This window comes from Balaenoptera musculus, chromosome 4, assembly GCF_009873245.2.
Source record: "Balaenoptera musculus isolate JJ_BM4_2016_0621 chromosome 4, mBalMus1.pri.v3, whole genome shotgun sequence".
NCBI classification, from domain to species: domain Eukaryota; kingdom Metazoa; phylum Chordata; class Mammalia; order Artiodactyla; family Balaenopteridae; genus Balaenoptera; species Balaenoptera musculus.
Window position 1 is genome coordinate 25933857 of NC_045788.1, and position 16491 is coordinate 25950347.

A 16491-nucleotide genomic window follows, 5' to 3' on the forward strand; every position below is an offset into this window, starting at 1 on the left:
ATAGGAATGATTTTTTCTTTTGTGGAAAGTTTCATTATCAATTTCATTAATTTCTATCAATTTCATTAATAGATATATGCCTATTTATGTATGTCTCATTGTGTGAGGGTATGGTAATTTGTGCCTTTAAAGGAATTGATCTATTATTTAGGTTATAAATTTGTGAACATAGAGTTTTATTGATCTTTTCAAAGAACAGCTTTTGGTATCATCAATTTCCTCTATTGATATTTAGTTTTAAATTTCATTAAGTTCTGCTCTAATTTATTTTTCTGCTTGTTTTTAACTTATATTGCCCTTCTTTCTTTAGTTGCCTCAGGTGGAAGCTTAGGGTATTGATTTATACCTTTTTCTTTTTAAATATATGCATATAGTACTATAACTTTCCCTCTAGGCATCACAAAATTTTTGATAAGTTGTATTTTTTTATCATTAAAATATGTATTTACATCATTATATTCACATCGGTTATCAAAATAGTATTTATACTTGAAAGTGTGGACTTCTGAGTCAGTCAGACGGAACTGTGTCAATTCAAGTGTTGTGTTTCTAGCAATTTATTGCTAATAGTCTTCCTCCATGAAACAAGCAGCTGTTTAGACTTTTCTCCTATTGTAGCAGCATGTGTGAAGTTCCACTTCAGTAACCCATTTGTCCGTCATTGAAAGGGCATCCGTTGGTAGTAATAGCTGCCGTCTGAGATGTATTTTTAGGGATGGATCCAGGAGAGCCTGGAGATCCTGGGGATCCAGGCTCACCTGGAGAACCAGGCAGATTTGTTGCAGGTGACTGGCTGGAGAGGGTAGTCTTTGTTCCACTAGAGAGGGAAAGCTTGAAACTTGGGCTCTGCTGACCAGAAAGATTCGTTTTCAGAAGCACCTCCTTTTCCTTACTTTCTTTTAATTTCTTCCTCTCCATGAATTTACTTATTGGATCCATAATGTCATCATCATTCTTAGTTTTGTCAGATGGAGACACGACAGCTTCTCCATCTTCCATGTCATCTTCATCTGTGTTGAACCACATCTCCTCTTCATCTTCTAGTGTTCTGGCATCTCTTCGATAACTATGATTCCTCAAAATGGAATGCATACTGTCAAGTTTGGGATTATCTTGCCTTTCTCTTCGTTGTTCAAATCTCAGTTTCAATCCTTTAAATGTTTGTACATAATCTACATCTTCCAGTGCTTTCCAGGAGTTTTCAATAACATGAGCAGTTAATGATTTTATATCTTCCACTCTAATAAATTCAAACATTTCTATTATGGCAGAGTTCATCAGATTGTAGCGGGATCCATTGTTGAGAAATGCTTTGACTACTGGTTCAAACAAAAAACTTTTCATTATGTAGCAGTTGTAAAACTCATCTTTTAATCCAATAATCTTTCTCTTAAAACGAAGAGCACATAATGCCAAGAAAGCATGCTTCGAGGCCATAAGAACTAACACTCTCCAGAGAATGTCCTTATTAATAATGTAGTTCTTTATGTGGTAGGTATGGTGCTTCACACAAAATGTTAACAGTTCCAATACAAGTGCCAACAACTGGGCAGTCTGAAAATCATCTTTGCTAGGTTTGTCTTCTGTTGTATTTGCCAGTAAGGGAGCAGTAAGGACATGCATACAGTGCTTGTAGAAGAAACCCAGAAATTCAGTCTTTTCTGTTGTATTGGCAGTAGCTAACATGTTTTCTGGGTCAACTAATGTTCGAAGGAGGCCCATAAGCTGGACTGCTCCTCCAAGTTCAGGGTCTGTATCACAAATCATATGTTCTATAATGAGGTTCATGAGCAAAATATCCTTGTTGGTTATTTTTTGCTCTGTTAACTTCTTACTTACATCATCATTCTGTTGTGCCTTCTGCATGACAAACTCTCGTACCATGGATGGATTATATTCAACCAAGTATGAGAATATATCAGTAGCAGCACTTCGCACCTGTGTACCATCCATGCCAAGGATGACTTCTAAAGCTGGTAATATACCCATGTTTGACAAAGTCTTGAAAAAAGCATCTCTGTTTTGAGGTTGTAGCGTTTGGGAGAACGCACAAAATTCTTTTAAAAAGTTAACCAATTCCTGTCTTTTTTCCTCATCTGTTGCTTCATCTGTTAGCTGTGCAAACAAATCTGTCAGAAATTTTTCATCTTCCTGTAACATACCAACAATTTCTACCTTATTGAAAAAGATAAAAGAGTGAAGTGTTGATAACATATTTTCTTCAAAGACTGAAGGGGTAGGTAGAACCATGTCTTGTATATACTGAACTCTGTGTCTGATGAATTTTTTGTTTCAGCTCAAGATCTGATATGGGAATCACTTCTTTAAATTTGGCTGTTTTTGTTAGAAATTCCCTATGTTTTCGTGGTTGTGATAAAGCAGGATCATATTCTAAGCATCCAATGACGTCCATTATACATTCCTCAGAGAACATAACTTCAAAAAGAGCAGTTCGATTCAAGAGGAAGATGCCTTTGATAATTTCACACAAGTGATGCAGTCCTTCAATATTTTCCAAATCCTCACACACATGAAAAAGCTCTAAGAGCTTTTTAACGTAACCCTCATTTTCCAGTGCTAGTGCAAGTTTTTCACGACGCAGGGGGGAAGGTAAAGATGATGCCACAAGTTCTGCAATTTCCTCAAGGCGACTTAATTCACAAGATGGCAATTCTAAACCTGGCGATGACATATATCATCAAAACGCTCCTCTTCAGACTCATCTACAAGGTCCTGAGTGATGTCCACTGATGGGTCCTTTCCTTGAACCTGACATATTTTCTCCCAAATTTCATCACATCCAGCTTTTTCTTGAAAACTAAGGGCCAAGTCATAATTTTCTGCTTCAGACCACACAATCAAAGTGTCCTGTTGTTTCTGGTGTGCAGTATTAGGATTTATTTTGGACTCTAAAAGTAGAGAACCGTCGCTCTCGGCCCTGACAAGCAGGGACATGCCCTTCAGCCGCTCCACGTAGCCGGACGACACATGCCCGGTGCCCCGGTCGTCCCACTGCCGGTCCTCGTTGAGCGTGTAAACCTTCACCCGCCGCCGGGTGTCGGTCACCGTGCCGCCCGGGGGCCGGGGCAAAGGCCCCGCCGGAGTCGCCCGGGAAGGGGGTCCGGGGAAGGCGGGAGCCGAGGCGAGAGGACGCCCACGAGCGGAGGGCTCGCCGGCCTCACTGCCGCCGCTGGCCGCCCCGGGGCCGCGCTGCCGCACGCGTGGCCCGCCGCTGGGTCCGAGCTCTGGCCCCCGCCTCTCCTTGCCTCCGGCTCCTCGGCGCTATTGTCCAGGCCCGGCAAGCCCGGCCGCCCCGAGGGGGCCGCGCAGCGCTTCGCAGCCTCCCGCCGCGCCGCGCTAGGAACTCGCGGCGCCGTTCACTGCCCTGCTCCCGCCTCCGCCGTGATCTCCGTGAAGCTGCTTCCCGCGCCGCCGCCGCCGCCTCCTCAGGCCGCCGCCGCCGCCATGTTTTCCTTCCTGCCACCTGGCCCCGCCGCCGCAGCCGGGGACTGCGCTCCGCTCCCCTGCTCCAAATGTCCCAAGCCGAGCGGCGCCTGGTCCTGCTGCAGCTGCCACCACGACGCGGGAGACTCCCGGTAAGTTGTATTTTTGTTTTCATGTAATTCAAAATATTTTTTAAATTTCTCTTGAGACTTCTCTTTGAACTATGGGATATTTAGAAATGTGCTGCTTCAACTGAAAGCATTTGGGGATTTTCCAGATATATCTCTTATTGAATTCTAGTTTAAAGAGTTTAAATTAACTTAATCTTTAAGAATTTAAATTAACTTTGTTGTGGTCTAAATGCATTTTTTAATTATTTTCAATTGGTTAAGATGTGTTTTATGGCCTAGAATGTGGTCTATCTTGATGAATCTTCCATGTGAACTTGAGAAAAATGTGATTCTAATGATAGATGAAGTATTCCATAAATATCAATTAGGTCCAGTTGATTAATGAGGCTGTTCAGTTCACTTACTGATTTTTCTGCCTACTGGCTCTGTTGATATTTAATAGAGGGATGAAATTTCCAAAAATAATCATAGATTCATCTTTTTTTTCTTGCAGTTCTGTCAGTTTTCATCTCATGTTGATTCTCTGTTGTTAGGTGTACACACATAACTTACATATTTTTGGAAAATTGACCCCTTTTAGCATTATGTATTGCTCCTTCTCATCCACAGTAGTTTTCCTTGCTTTAAAGTCTGCTTTGTTGAAAATTAATATGGTTACTCCAGCTTTCTTCTGATTAGTGTTAGCATGGTATATCTTTCTGCATCTCTTTACTTTTAATCTATTTGTGTCTTTATATGATAAGGTTTCTTCTAGACAACATATAGTTGTGTCTTTTTTTTTTTTTTTACTGTGACTCATCTCTGTCTTTATTTGCTATATTTAGACTATTTTCATTAAAATTGATTATTGATATAGTTGGACTAATATTTACCATATTTGTAACTGTTCTCTATTTGCTGCATTTTTGTTTATTTTTTTAATCTTTATTTGTCTTCCTTTTCTAGTTTTAATTGAGCATTCATTTAATATCATTTTCTTTCCTCTTTTAGCATGTCAATTTTCTTTCTTTAAAAAAAATTAGTAGATACTCTAGTTTGCAATACACATTTACAACTAATCTAAGTCCACTTCTAAGTAACACTGCATTACTTCATGGGTAGTGCATTTAACTTGTAACAGATTATCCCCAATTCCTTCCTCTCATTTCACATAACATTTTCATCATTCATTTTACTTATCCATATGCTACAATCACCAAAGACATTGTTGCTATCATTGCTTTGAACAAATAGTTACCTATCAAATCAAGTCAGAAGATGAAAAATGTTTAAAACTTTTCCTTCATTAATTTTTCTCTATTGTTCTTCCTTTCTGTATGTTGATATATGCTATGACATATTTGAATTGCTTCCTCTCCTCTAAGTTATGAGTGGGCTGTTAAAAAAAATCTTTAACCCCTCCACTGGCTCTTAAACCCTTTGATCACTGGTTAGGTGCTCATTTTCATGATTTCTGTCACTCTTTTTTTTTTTTTTTTTTTAATTAATTAATTAATTTATTTATGGCTGTGTTGGGTCTTCGTTTCTGTGCTAGGGCTTTCTCTAGTTGTGGCAAGCGGGGGCCACTCTTCATCGCAGTGTGCGGGCCTCTCACTATCGTGGCCTCTCTTGTTGCGGAGCACAGGCTCCAGACGTGCAGTAATTGTGGCTCACTGGCCCAGTTGCTCTGTGGCATGTGGGATCTTCCTGGACCAGGGCTCGAACCCGTGTCCCCTGCATTGGCAGGCAGATTCTCAACCACTGCGCCACCAGGGAAGCCCTGTCACTCTTTAAATAAATTTTACTCTTATAATAGCACTATTTTGTGTTTTTATTTTCCTTTTGAACAAAGATGAAAAAGTATGATTCCAAAATTTTATTTCTTCTAACCTTATTTTTAAATTTATAGATAAATTTCTCTTTAAGTTTTCATGGTTAAATATGACAACAACACTATAAAAGTTCTAAAACAAATAAAATATTCCAAAATGTACAAGGTACTTTTCTTTAGCTGATCAGATTATTGGTGAGAGTAATTACCTTAAAAAAATTCCATGTATTTTCATAACTAGAAATCTAAGTATCAAAATGCTGTGAACAAGTCTGCATAAGTGGTTGTTTGATCATTTTTTAAAATACTAAGCCAGTCATGCTACATTAAGAAATCAATTTAAGAAAAATCTGGTTGATTATGGTATTCTTTAATCTCCTACTATTAAAGCTGTCCCTTCTTCTCTGCTTAAGCTGACTCTTTTCCTGGGGTTTCCAAAAACGCCAGGTTGATTAATTGTCAACCTGGGGTTTTTCAGCGTGTTTGTGCACTGATATGGCTCAGCAGGAATGCCTGAACAAAACATTAACATGAGCAGTGGTGTGGGAATATTAAAGATTAAAAGTTGCGTTTAATTTTCTAATCACTGGAAGGGCAATTTGTCCCTGGGATGCTTCCTTTAGCAGTTTGCAAACTTTGATTTGACTTAGAATTGAATTTTGACCTTAAGATGGAAATTTTTAATGTGCACAGATGTGCTGAATTATTATATAGATTTGTCTTGGTTTATTTTAGGTCTTAAAGTGAAAGGGATATTATAAAAGCAAATGAGATAATGTTTGTGAAAATATTTAGAAAAAATGCAGAGGAAATTTTTTTTCTTCCTTCTTGCCTATTATGGTCATAAGCATCACTCGGAGCCACCTCTACCATTGCCTCTTCCATAAAATGTCCTTTCAACTTCTACCGTGGGATAATTAATTACTGTATTTTCAGAGTTCCTGTGCCATATTGTGCATACATCTTTATATTATGTATTCCATTATATTTTAATAAGCACATTGGGTCTTTCAGCTTAAGTATATCTCTGGTCCCCAGAAAATTAACTGCTGTGCAAAAAATAACAGTTGGAATAGTTAACATTTTTCAGCAATTTTTTTTTTTTTTTTTTTTTTTACTTATGCTTTAGATGTATCACTCTAATCCTCATAACAGCCTTTTAGAAGTTTAGGGATATTAAGTCACATTAAGGATCATTGCAGTGATTATACAGTAATAACTCAAGTTGGGATTTAAATCCAGATCTGTCTTATTCCAAAGGCTAATTTTTCCCCAACATAGCATGTGGCCATACTCATAACAACATTAGAATTACTAAATCTTAGACACATAACAGGAAGTTAATAATAATGCTAGAATTTTAGTTTATGCTCTGAGAATCTGAGACCCTAACATTAAAAATATTTGAAAAAAGTTATGAGACAAACAACAAAACAGTGTTTTGTTTGTTTCACATACACAGCGTGTATGTGAGCGTCATGTTGGCTCCTGTAGCAAATAACCACCAAACTCAGCGGCTGTCAATAAGTGACTTTATTGCTAACTCACATAGATAGTCCACAGAGCTTCCAAGCTGTTGATTTATGGTGATAGGCAGGCAGAGGATTATGCCCTGAGTCATTTGGGGTCTCAGGCTGATAGAGTTTGTGCCACATGCAATATGGTGTAACTTCCTGGCTTTTCTTGGGCACTAGTCTTTCAGCTAGCAGAAAAGAAAGAAGGTGGAGAATCACATATGGGACAAGATCCAAAGGGATGTACGTCATTTCTATTCCCTTCTGTTGGAAAGAACTCAGTAAAATAACCATAACTATCTGTGCAGGAGGCTAGAATACAGTCTGTGTGCTAGGAATATGAGGGAGAAACAGCTCTGATGAACATCTACTCAGTTCTACAACAGACTGATCTTCTAGTCACCAATATCCATTTCCCCACTAAGCACATTCTTGTTAGCTCTGCAAAAGAGCAATCCATGGTTCTATCCAATCACTGCATCTGACTCAGCATTTGCATTCGATCTCTTAAGAAACACCCCTTTCCAGTTCAATCCTCGAATCTGTGAAGTACCAGCAACCAAAATCAATATCAGCAAACTAGTCCTAATAAATCCTCAATTTTGACATAGGCAAGAGTTCCACTTCCTGAGTGATAAGTGATCTTTGTTCACATTTGCTTTTGATAAATTTCCAGTAAATTTATCAAAATTATAATAGTTTCTGATTTCTCTCCAGATTAGAATCAAAATTGTAGTTAGTTGGTGGAACTTGGGGGAAAACAAGTAATAAAGAAGAAATTTGTGGAAAGTAACATAAGCTACAAGATAGAGAATGCAGACTCCAGCATTAAAAAATGTAGTCATGTGTACCTGTTTCTTCCCTAGGGTGCAGATTAAAAGCAGAGACACTGTCCCAATTTAACACATGGATGTTGTAGAGTTCTGAAAAATGTAAATACAAAATATGATGGAAACACACAGTGTTTAAATTAATATTAAAGATGCCTTACAGGAACGGCATAATTTCCTTTTCTGTTCAGCAATGCATGTAAGAAATGCCATCATAATTCTAGTTTTCAGGCATTAGATTTGCTGAGCATGTCCTTTTGTGTTTTAGAAACATGTGTATCAGATGCATAAAATTGCAACCACCTGAAATTTTATGAGCATTATTTGTTATGTCATGCCACAGTTTAAGTGTAACATATTCTAAGACCAACAGAATACTTCATAAACACAAGGAAAAATGGATTTGGAAGACAATTTACAACTGACGTGAAGGTAAGAGTGAGTTAGAGAATTAGCATTAAGAACGTTTTCAGAGATTCTGTGCAACAAGGTAAATGTTTGTTATGGAGCATGTTTCACATAAGTTTGGAAAAGGATTGAGTCAAATCATCTCTCTGTGAGGGAAAGAGTCTTAAAAATTAAGATTAGTTATTTTAAGTTGTTTGTCTAGACAGCTTCGGAAAACATATTCATCTCATTTTTATTACCCTGTTGATAGATATTTACAACCACCAAGGAATAGATCTACATTAAAATGGAGAGTAGAATATGTTCATGTTAACTACTTATTGTTCATCAAGTTCTGTGTTAGAGCCATTTCTTGTATCTTCCATTTAATCCTCAGAGTAAATACAATTGTTATATTTAATTATTATATTTTAACCCTAGGATCCAGGTGTTTTGGAACCTGAAGTTAAAACAATTTGTGTGGGCACACATTTTGCAGTTTGATTTTTCATTTTGTATACAGGAAGGATCTCATGCAAGAGAGAGAAACTGAAGCTTAATATTCTATAGCTTCATGGTAAGATGGCCTCTACCCATAGTAGAGATGAGAAAAAAATGTCTTAGAAAAGTTAAGTAACTTTCATAGTAATAAGTGGTAAAGCTGACATTCAAATCCATGTGCTTCTGAATCTATAGACCATGATCTTTTAATTCAAAGTGATGACTAGAAAATTGATGTAAAAAAGTGGAGAATATGTGTCAATCCTGGTAGATCAACGGAGACAGTGCCATATTTGCCATTCCTTTTAGCTCCTGGACCCAAATAACCTGCGAAGTTTGTGCAGAAATTCATAGAGGTGGTCTCTCTACATTTCTTCTCTTGAAGAAGTCAATTTATATTTTTATTGGTAAAATTACAGCACTATATAATACTTATCTCTTTTCATTTCTTTCTCCTCCCCTCAACTGAGAGCTCATCGAAGAAAGTACTACATCTTATTGCTCTATCTCCAATGCTTTGGACTGTGCTTGAAACATGCTTTTGTGTTTTATTAGATCTCCTGAGATTTCAGGTCCAGTGGCTGATTAGTTCCATTATAAATTAAGCACAAAACTATGTCTTCCTTTGCAATACATATCATCCATAAAGAAAACTTCAGTGCTTTGAAAAGAACCTCATCATCTTTGTGAAAATGAATTTTCATTCTTTCATTCTACAGTTTATTTCACTCAAACACCTACCAATCCTACCTTGTTACTTCATAAGATATTTTGGGTTCTCTTTTCCTCCTACTAACCTCCAAAGTCAGTGAATTAGTGTTTTATTTTGTTTTAATTTCTATGAAAGAATCTTCATAATATACTGTATGAGTTATTTTTTAACATATAAACTCATTCACTTATAAAACTCCTAGTTTCTGAAGCACTCTTTATTACAAAGGAAGGATATCAGAAAAAGGCAAATTAATGATGATAATTTATATTATTGGGAAATAGATAGTACTGATACTGTTTTCATTGTTTATTCCAACTAATTACTTCTAGACCTGGAAGTGATGGAATTAAAATTAACTTACATTGATTATTTTAATTTTAGAAAACAAATGTTGGTGTATTACATAATCTGCAAATACACAGCATTTTTTGCTCAAAACAATCAGCTTAAATTATCAGATAGAATATTCCAAATGATTTTACATAATTACAAAAAAACACATTTTATTAACATTTTACTAGACCATGATGAGTTCTACAATTTGATATGATATGATACATGCTACAGACTACAAGGATTGTCTCCAAAGATTCTGAAATGCAAAATAGACAAGAATGTTAAAACAACTACTAAAGACTAAAACGACCTCTGGCACAGCCTATGAAATATACGATGGTATCAAATTCTGCTAAGTGAAGTAGGGAAATATTTTTAAAATATTGCTTTGTTGCAAGAATATGATGACTTAATAAAGAATACATCAAATTGCTGTCAGACTGATTTGGATGATAATAAAATCCTCCTTTAATGTAGCAACCATCTACCAATTACTGATTTTTAAAATAATACACGAATTGACCACTTTTGTGTAATATTTTCTACAGTTATTTATCTTATATGTTACTTTCTTCATTTTATTATTAATGAATCAAATAATACTTCTCATAATACCTTCAAATTAAAATAAATTATGTTGAGGTATGGAAGGAATATCTAAAATGTCTTTGGAAACAATCATTAAAATTTTCTAAAGAAATGAAGTCCACTAAGATTACTAATTTAAAAATATTAAATCAGACAATATGGAAACTAAGGGTGAATAATCTGTTATATTAATTACATATTTAAGTTTTATTAAACACATCTAAAATTACCTAAATCATTTGAACTGAACATTAAAAAAATGTAACTTTGTATATTAGAGTGGGTATGAAAGACCTATTTCATAAAGTCATTAAGAAGAACAGTTATTTATGGGAACAAAGTTCTTTCAAGAAACCTCTTGACATATCTCCACTGTCATTGGTTTTCTAATGGAGGATGGCTTATGGACTTATACAACATCTAAATCCATATGAGTTTAAGGTTTCTTGCATCTCTCTTTATTTCATTTTAGTCTGTGTTCAACAGTTAATTTCCTTAAGATATCTTCTCTGATGACTGTATCAAAAATGGACCTCCTGTCACAACCAGCTTTACTTTTCTTCATAGTACTCATTACACATCCTCATGTTTCCTTATATATAATTACTCAATTTCAAATATTTATTTGTTTACTAAGTTGTCATCTACATCCTTCTTTATAATGTAAGCTCAAAGAGTCAGAGAGCGTTTATTAGTTTCTCTTCAATGTCTTCAATATCTGGCTCACTGAAGGCAGTCAATAAATATTTGTTGTCAAAAAGAATATATTTGAATGTCAAATAACTATGTACCTTATCATAGGTATGTTTTAAGTAAAACATACAAATCAAAAAGAAGATATTCGTTAATCAGAGGTCTGATAAATGAATAAGCCTGAGAAAAGCCACCTATATTGATGCACTTGCACTCAAGTCTCCTACCTAGGAGAACCCTAGATTGGAATACTTAGGTCATTAGAGAGTGAGAAAAGGGGCAGAGATCACTGGCATCATTTGAAAGTCTATATATAAGACAGCTAATATACTCTCCCTTCTCTACTACTCCCTTAAGGGAAATAGTTTGCATAAAAATATTTATCACCAGAACAAAAGAGAAAGAAAATGACATTCTCTCCTCAAAGATTGAACACACAGTTTGGAGTTTAACTAGATGACATAGGGCTTGGTGTCTCAGTGTAAAGCCATTTGCATTTCATTATTTTGCAGCCCTTGGGCTACTGGTTTGTTCTCTTGCCAGCCCTTCTAGTGGAAATTCTCCAGACAAATATGAAGAGCTCTTATAGGACTTTCATAAATGGGAATGGAAAACCATTTATTAGCAGATAAATGATAGAGAAAGACCAACATAATGAACAGAGAAACTCTTGTAAAGGTATCAGCAATCACCTTGAATGTAAAAGAACCAAACACACCAGTTAAAGGAATATCAACAGACTGGATTCATATAACTAACAAATATAAGCTGTTGTACAAGGAAAATATTCTAAATAAGGACATGGATAAATTGAAAGTAAAGGGATAGAAAAGATGTGTCATGCAATAATAATTTCCCAAAATGCTGTGCCACTGTGTTAATATTAGGCAAAACAGGACTTTGAGCAATTAGTATTAAGAGAAAAAAGGACATTTCATTTTGATAAAAAGTTATTCAACATGGAGACCCATAATGTATGAGAGTTAGAAAGGAAGAAGTAAACCGCAAAATCTACAGAACGCATGATTGTGTAGCCAGGAAATTCAAAAATAATCTTTTTTAAAAACTATAAAAATAATTGAATTTAGCAAGATTCTGGACACTTGGTCAAAATACAATTTTTTAAACTGTCTCTATATACCAGAAACAAATATTTAGGATATGATTCTTTTAAATAGCCTTTATAATAGCATAAACAATATCATATACCTAGTAATAAATCTACGGAAATATGTGCAAGATCATTTCATTTAAAACTAAAATACCAATAAGAGAAAATTAAAAATAATAAAGAAATATACTGTATTGAATGTCTTAAAGACAATATTACCAACAAGTTCATTTTCTCAAAATCAGAATATAGCTTTAGTGCCATGTTAATCAAAACTCTAACAGACATCTTTCCTGGAAATTGTCAATCAAATTTTAAAATCTGTATAGAAATGTGGTGATCTGGGATAGTCAAATGATCTTCAGAAATGAACAATGTAAATTTACACTAAAATATATCGAACCTATTTAAAAATTCCAGTAATGAACAGGAGATAGTATTGGTATAAATATAGAGATATATTCCAGGCATACAGAATAGAGTTGAGAAACTCATATTCAATAATCTAATTTACAGTAAGGAGACCACTGCAAAATCAAATAGATAACCATATGGAAAAATTTGAACCAGGATCACTAATATATTACAAACACATATATAAATAAAAAGGTATCACAGATCTTATAGTAGGAAATAAGGCCTTTAGAAGAAATGTGAACACTAAATTTTTTCTTAAAAGTATTAAGCATAAAAGAAAAAAATGATTCATTGGATCTAATCAAAATTAAAATCTTCTGTTCATTGAAAGAAGATATTAAGAAAATGAAAAGTTAAGCTACAGAGTGGGAGAAGATATTCATGGTACATTTATCTTGTTATATAATCAAACCTAGAATATTCTATGAATCAATGAGAGAAATAATAAAAAAGTCTTTTTGAAATGGAGTAAAATCCTTTCTGAAATGAAGTCTAAGAGGATAGACTAATGGCCAATGAGCCTTTGGGAGAGAAAAGTGCTTACGTTATCCTCATCAGGGAAATGCCAATTATAAAAATAATGGCATACCAATACATATCAATGACAATAATAAAAGCAAAAAAACATATCAAGAATTGGTTAGAATGTGTTAAAAAGTAAAACTTTCATAAATTGATATTTCATTTATAAATTGGTACAAGATTTTTGGAGATTGTTTTCTATTACCCACAAAAGCTAAACATAAATCAACCTTGTGACCTATCAATTTTATCCCTAGGTACATAATAAAAAGATAGAGAAGATTGTTCTCAGAAGATATAATACAAGTAGGCCAAATTGGACATAATCGAAATATGCATTAATCATAGAATATATAAATAAATTGTGCTATATTCATTTAATATAGTATGTGAACAGTGATTTTCTCAGAGTAAAACTTTTTTTTTATTTAACATCTTTATTGGAGTATAGTTACTTTACAATGTTGTGTTAGTTTCTGCTGTATAACAAGGTGAATCAGCTATATGCATACATGGATACATATATCCCCATATCCCCTCCCTATCCCACTCCTCTAGGTGGTCACAAAGCACCGAGCTGATCTCCCTGTGCTATGCAACTTCTTCCCACAAGCTATGTGATTTACATTTGGTAGTGTATATATGTCAATGCCACTCTCACACTTCATTCCAGCTTACCCTTCCCGCTTGCCATGTCCTCACGTCCATTCTCTACATCTGCATCTTTTTTCCTGTCCTGCCCCTAGGTTCATCAGAACAAATTTTTTTTTTTAAATTCCATATATATGAGTTGGCATACAGTATTTGTTTTTCTCTTTCTGACTTACTTCACTCTGTATGACAGACTCTAGGTACATCCACCTCACTACAAATAACTCAATTTCATTTCTTTCTATGGCTGAGTAATAATCCATTGTATATATTGCCACATCTTCTTTATCCATTCATCTGCCAATGGACACTTAGTTTGCTTCCATGTCCTGGCTATTGTAAATAGTGCTGCAATGAACACTGTAGTACATGACTCTTTTTGAATTATGGTTTTCTCAGGGTATATGTCCAGTAGTGGGATTGCTGGGTCATATGGTAGTTCTATTTTTAGTTTTTTAAGGAAACTCCATAGTGGCTGTATCAAATTACATTTCCACCAACAGTGCAAGATGGTTCCCTTTCCTCCACACCCTTTCCAGCATTTATTGTTTGTAGATTTTTTGATGATGGCCATTCTGACCAGTGTGAGATGATATCTCATTGTAGTTTTGATTTGCATTTCTCTAATGATTAATGATGTTGAGCATTCTTTCATGTGTTTGTTGGCAATCTGTATATCTTCTTTGGAGAAATGTCTATTTAGGTCTTCTACCCATTTTTGGATTGGGTTGTTTGTTTTTTTGATATTGAGCTGCATGAGCTGCTTGTAAATTTTGGAGATTAATCCTTTGTCAGTTGCTTCGTTTGCAAATATTTTCTCCCATTCTGAGTGTTGTCTTTTCATCTTGTTTATGGTTTCCTTTGCTGTGCAAAAGCTTTGAAGTTTCATTAGGTCCCATTTGTTTATTTTGTTTTTATTTCCATTTTTCTAGGAGGTGGGTCAAAAAGGATCTTGCTGTGATTTATGTCAAGGAGTGTTCTGCCTATGTTTTCCTCTAAGAGTTTTATAGTGTCTGGCCTTACATTTAGGTCTTTAATCCATTTTGAGTTTATTTTTGTGTATTTTGTTAGGAAGTGTTCTAATTTCATTCTTTTACATATAGCTGTCCAGTTTTCCCAGCCCCAGTTATTGAAGAGGCAGTCTTTTCTCCGTTGTATATTCTTGCTCCTTTATCAAAGATAAGGTGACCATATGTGCATGGGTTTATCTCTGGGCTTTCTATCCTTTTCCATTGATCTATGTTTCTATTTTTGTGCCAGTAACATACTGTCTTCATTACTGTAGCTTTGTAGTATAGTCTGAAGTCTGGGAGCCTGATTCCTCCAGCTCCGTTTTTCTTTCTCAAGATTCCTTTGGCTATTCGGGGTCTTTTGTGTTTCCATACAAGTTGTGAAATTTTTTGTTCTAGCTCTGTGAAAAAGGCCATTGGTAGTTTGATAGGGATTGCTTTGGGTAGTATAGTCATTTTCACAATGTTGATTCTTCCAATCCAAGAACATGGTATATCTCTCCATCTGCTTGTATCATCTTTAATTTCTTTAATCAGTGTCTTGTAGTTTTCTGCATACAGGTCTTTTGTCTCCTTAGGTAGGTTTATTCCTAGGTATTTTATTCTTTTTGTTGCAATGGTAAATGGGAGTGTTTCCTTAATTTCTCTTTCAGATTTTTCATCATTAGTGTATAGGAATGCAAGAGATTTCTGTGCATTAATTTTGTATCCTGCTACTTTACCAAATTCATTGATTAGCTCTAGCAGTTTTCTGGTAGCATCTTTAGTATTCTCTATGTATACTATCATGTCATCTGCAAACAGTGACGGTTTTACTTCTTCTTTTCCAATTTAGATTCCTTTTATTTCTTTTTCTTCTCTGATTGCTGTGGCTAAAACTTGCAAAACCATGTTGAATAACAGTGGTGAGAGTGGGCAACCTTATCTTGTTCCTGATCTTAGTGGAAATGGTTTCTCATTTTCACCACTGAGAACAACGTTGGCTATGGGTTTGTCATATATGGCTTTTATTATGTTGAGATAAGTTCCCTCTCTGCCTACTTTTGGAGGGTTTTTATCATAAATGGGTGTTCAATTTTGTTGAAAGCCTTTTCTGCATCTATTGAAATGATCATATGGTTTTTCTCCTTCAGTTTGTTAATACGGTTTATCATATTGATTGATTTGCATATATTGAAGAATCCTTGCATTCCTGGGATAAACCCCACTTGATCATGGTGTATGATCCTTTTAATGTGCTGTTGGATTCTGTTTGCTAGTATTTTGTTGAGGATTTTTGCATCAATGTTCATCGGTGATATTGGCCTGTAGTTTTCTTTCTTTGTGACATCTTTGTCTGGTTTTGGTATCAGGGTGATGGTGGCCTCATAGAATGAGTTCGGGAGTGTTCCTCCTTCTGCTATATTTTGGAAGAGTTTGAGAAGGATAGGTGTTAGCTCTTCTCTAAATGTTTGACAGAACTTTCCTGTGAAGCCATCTGGTCCTGCGCTTTTGTTTGTTGGAAGATTTTTAATCACAGTTTCAATTTCAGTGCTTGTGATTAGTCTGTTTATATTTTCTGTTTCTTCATGGTTCAGTCTTGGAAGGTTGTGCTTTTCTAAGAATTTGTCCATGTCTTCCAGGTTGCCCATTTTATTGACATATTGTTGCTTGTAGTAATCTCTCATGATCCTTTGTATTTCTGCAGTGTCAGTTTTTACTTCTCCTTTTTCATTTCTAATTCTATTGATTTGAGTCTTTTCCCTTTTTTTCTTGGTGAACCTGGCTAATGGTTTATCAATTTTGTTTATTTTCTCAAAGAACCAGCTTTTAGTTTTATTGACCTTTCCTA

The 16491-nt window shown here is 35.2% G+C and overlaps 1 protein-coding gene across 1 annotated transcript; it reads right to left on the bottom strand.

Annotated features, from left to right (window-relative positions):
- Positions 1–639: 639 nt before the first annotated feature.
- LOC118894545 (serine/threonine-protein phosphatase 4 regulatory subunit 3A-like) lies at positions 640–6865 on the bottom strand. The gene is given in 6 exon segments (XM_036850850.1): positions 640–1800; positions 1840–2272; positions 2274–2692; positions 2695–3282; positions 3382–3590; positions 6844–6865. Coding segments are annotated over 6 exon segments (2832 nt in total).
- Positions 6866–16491: the final 9626 nt, after the last annotated feature.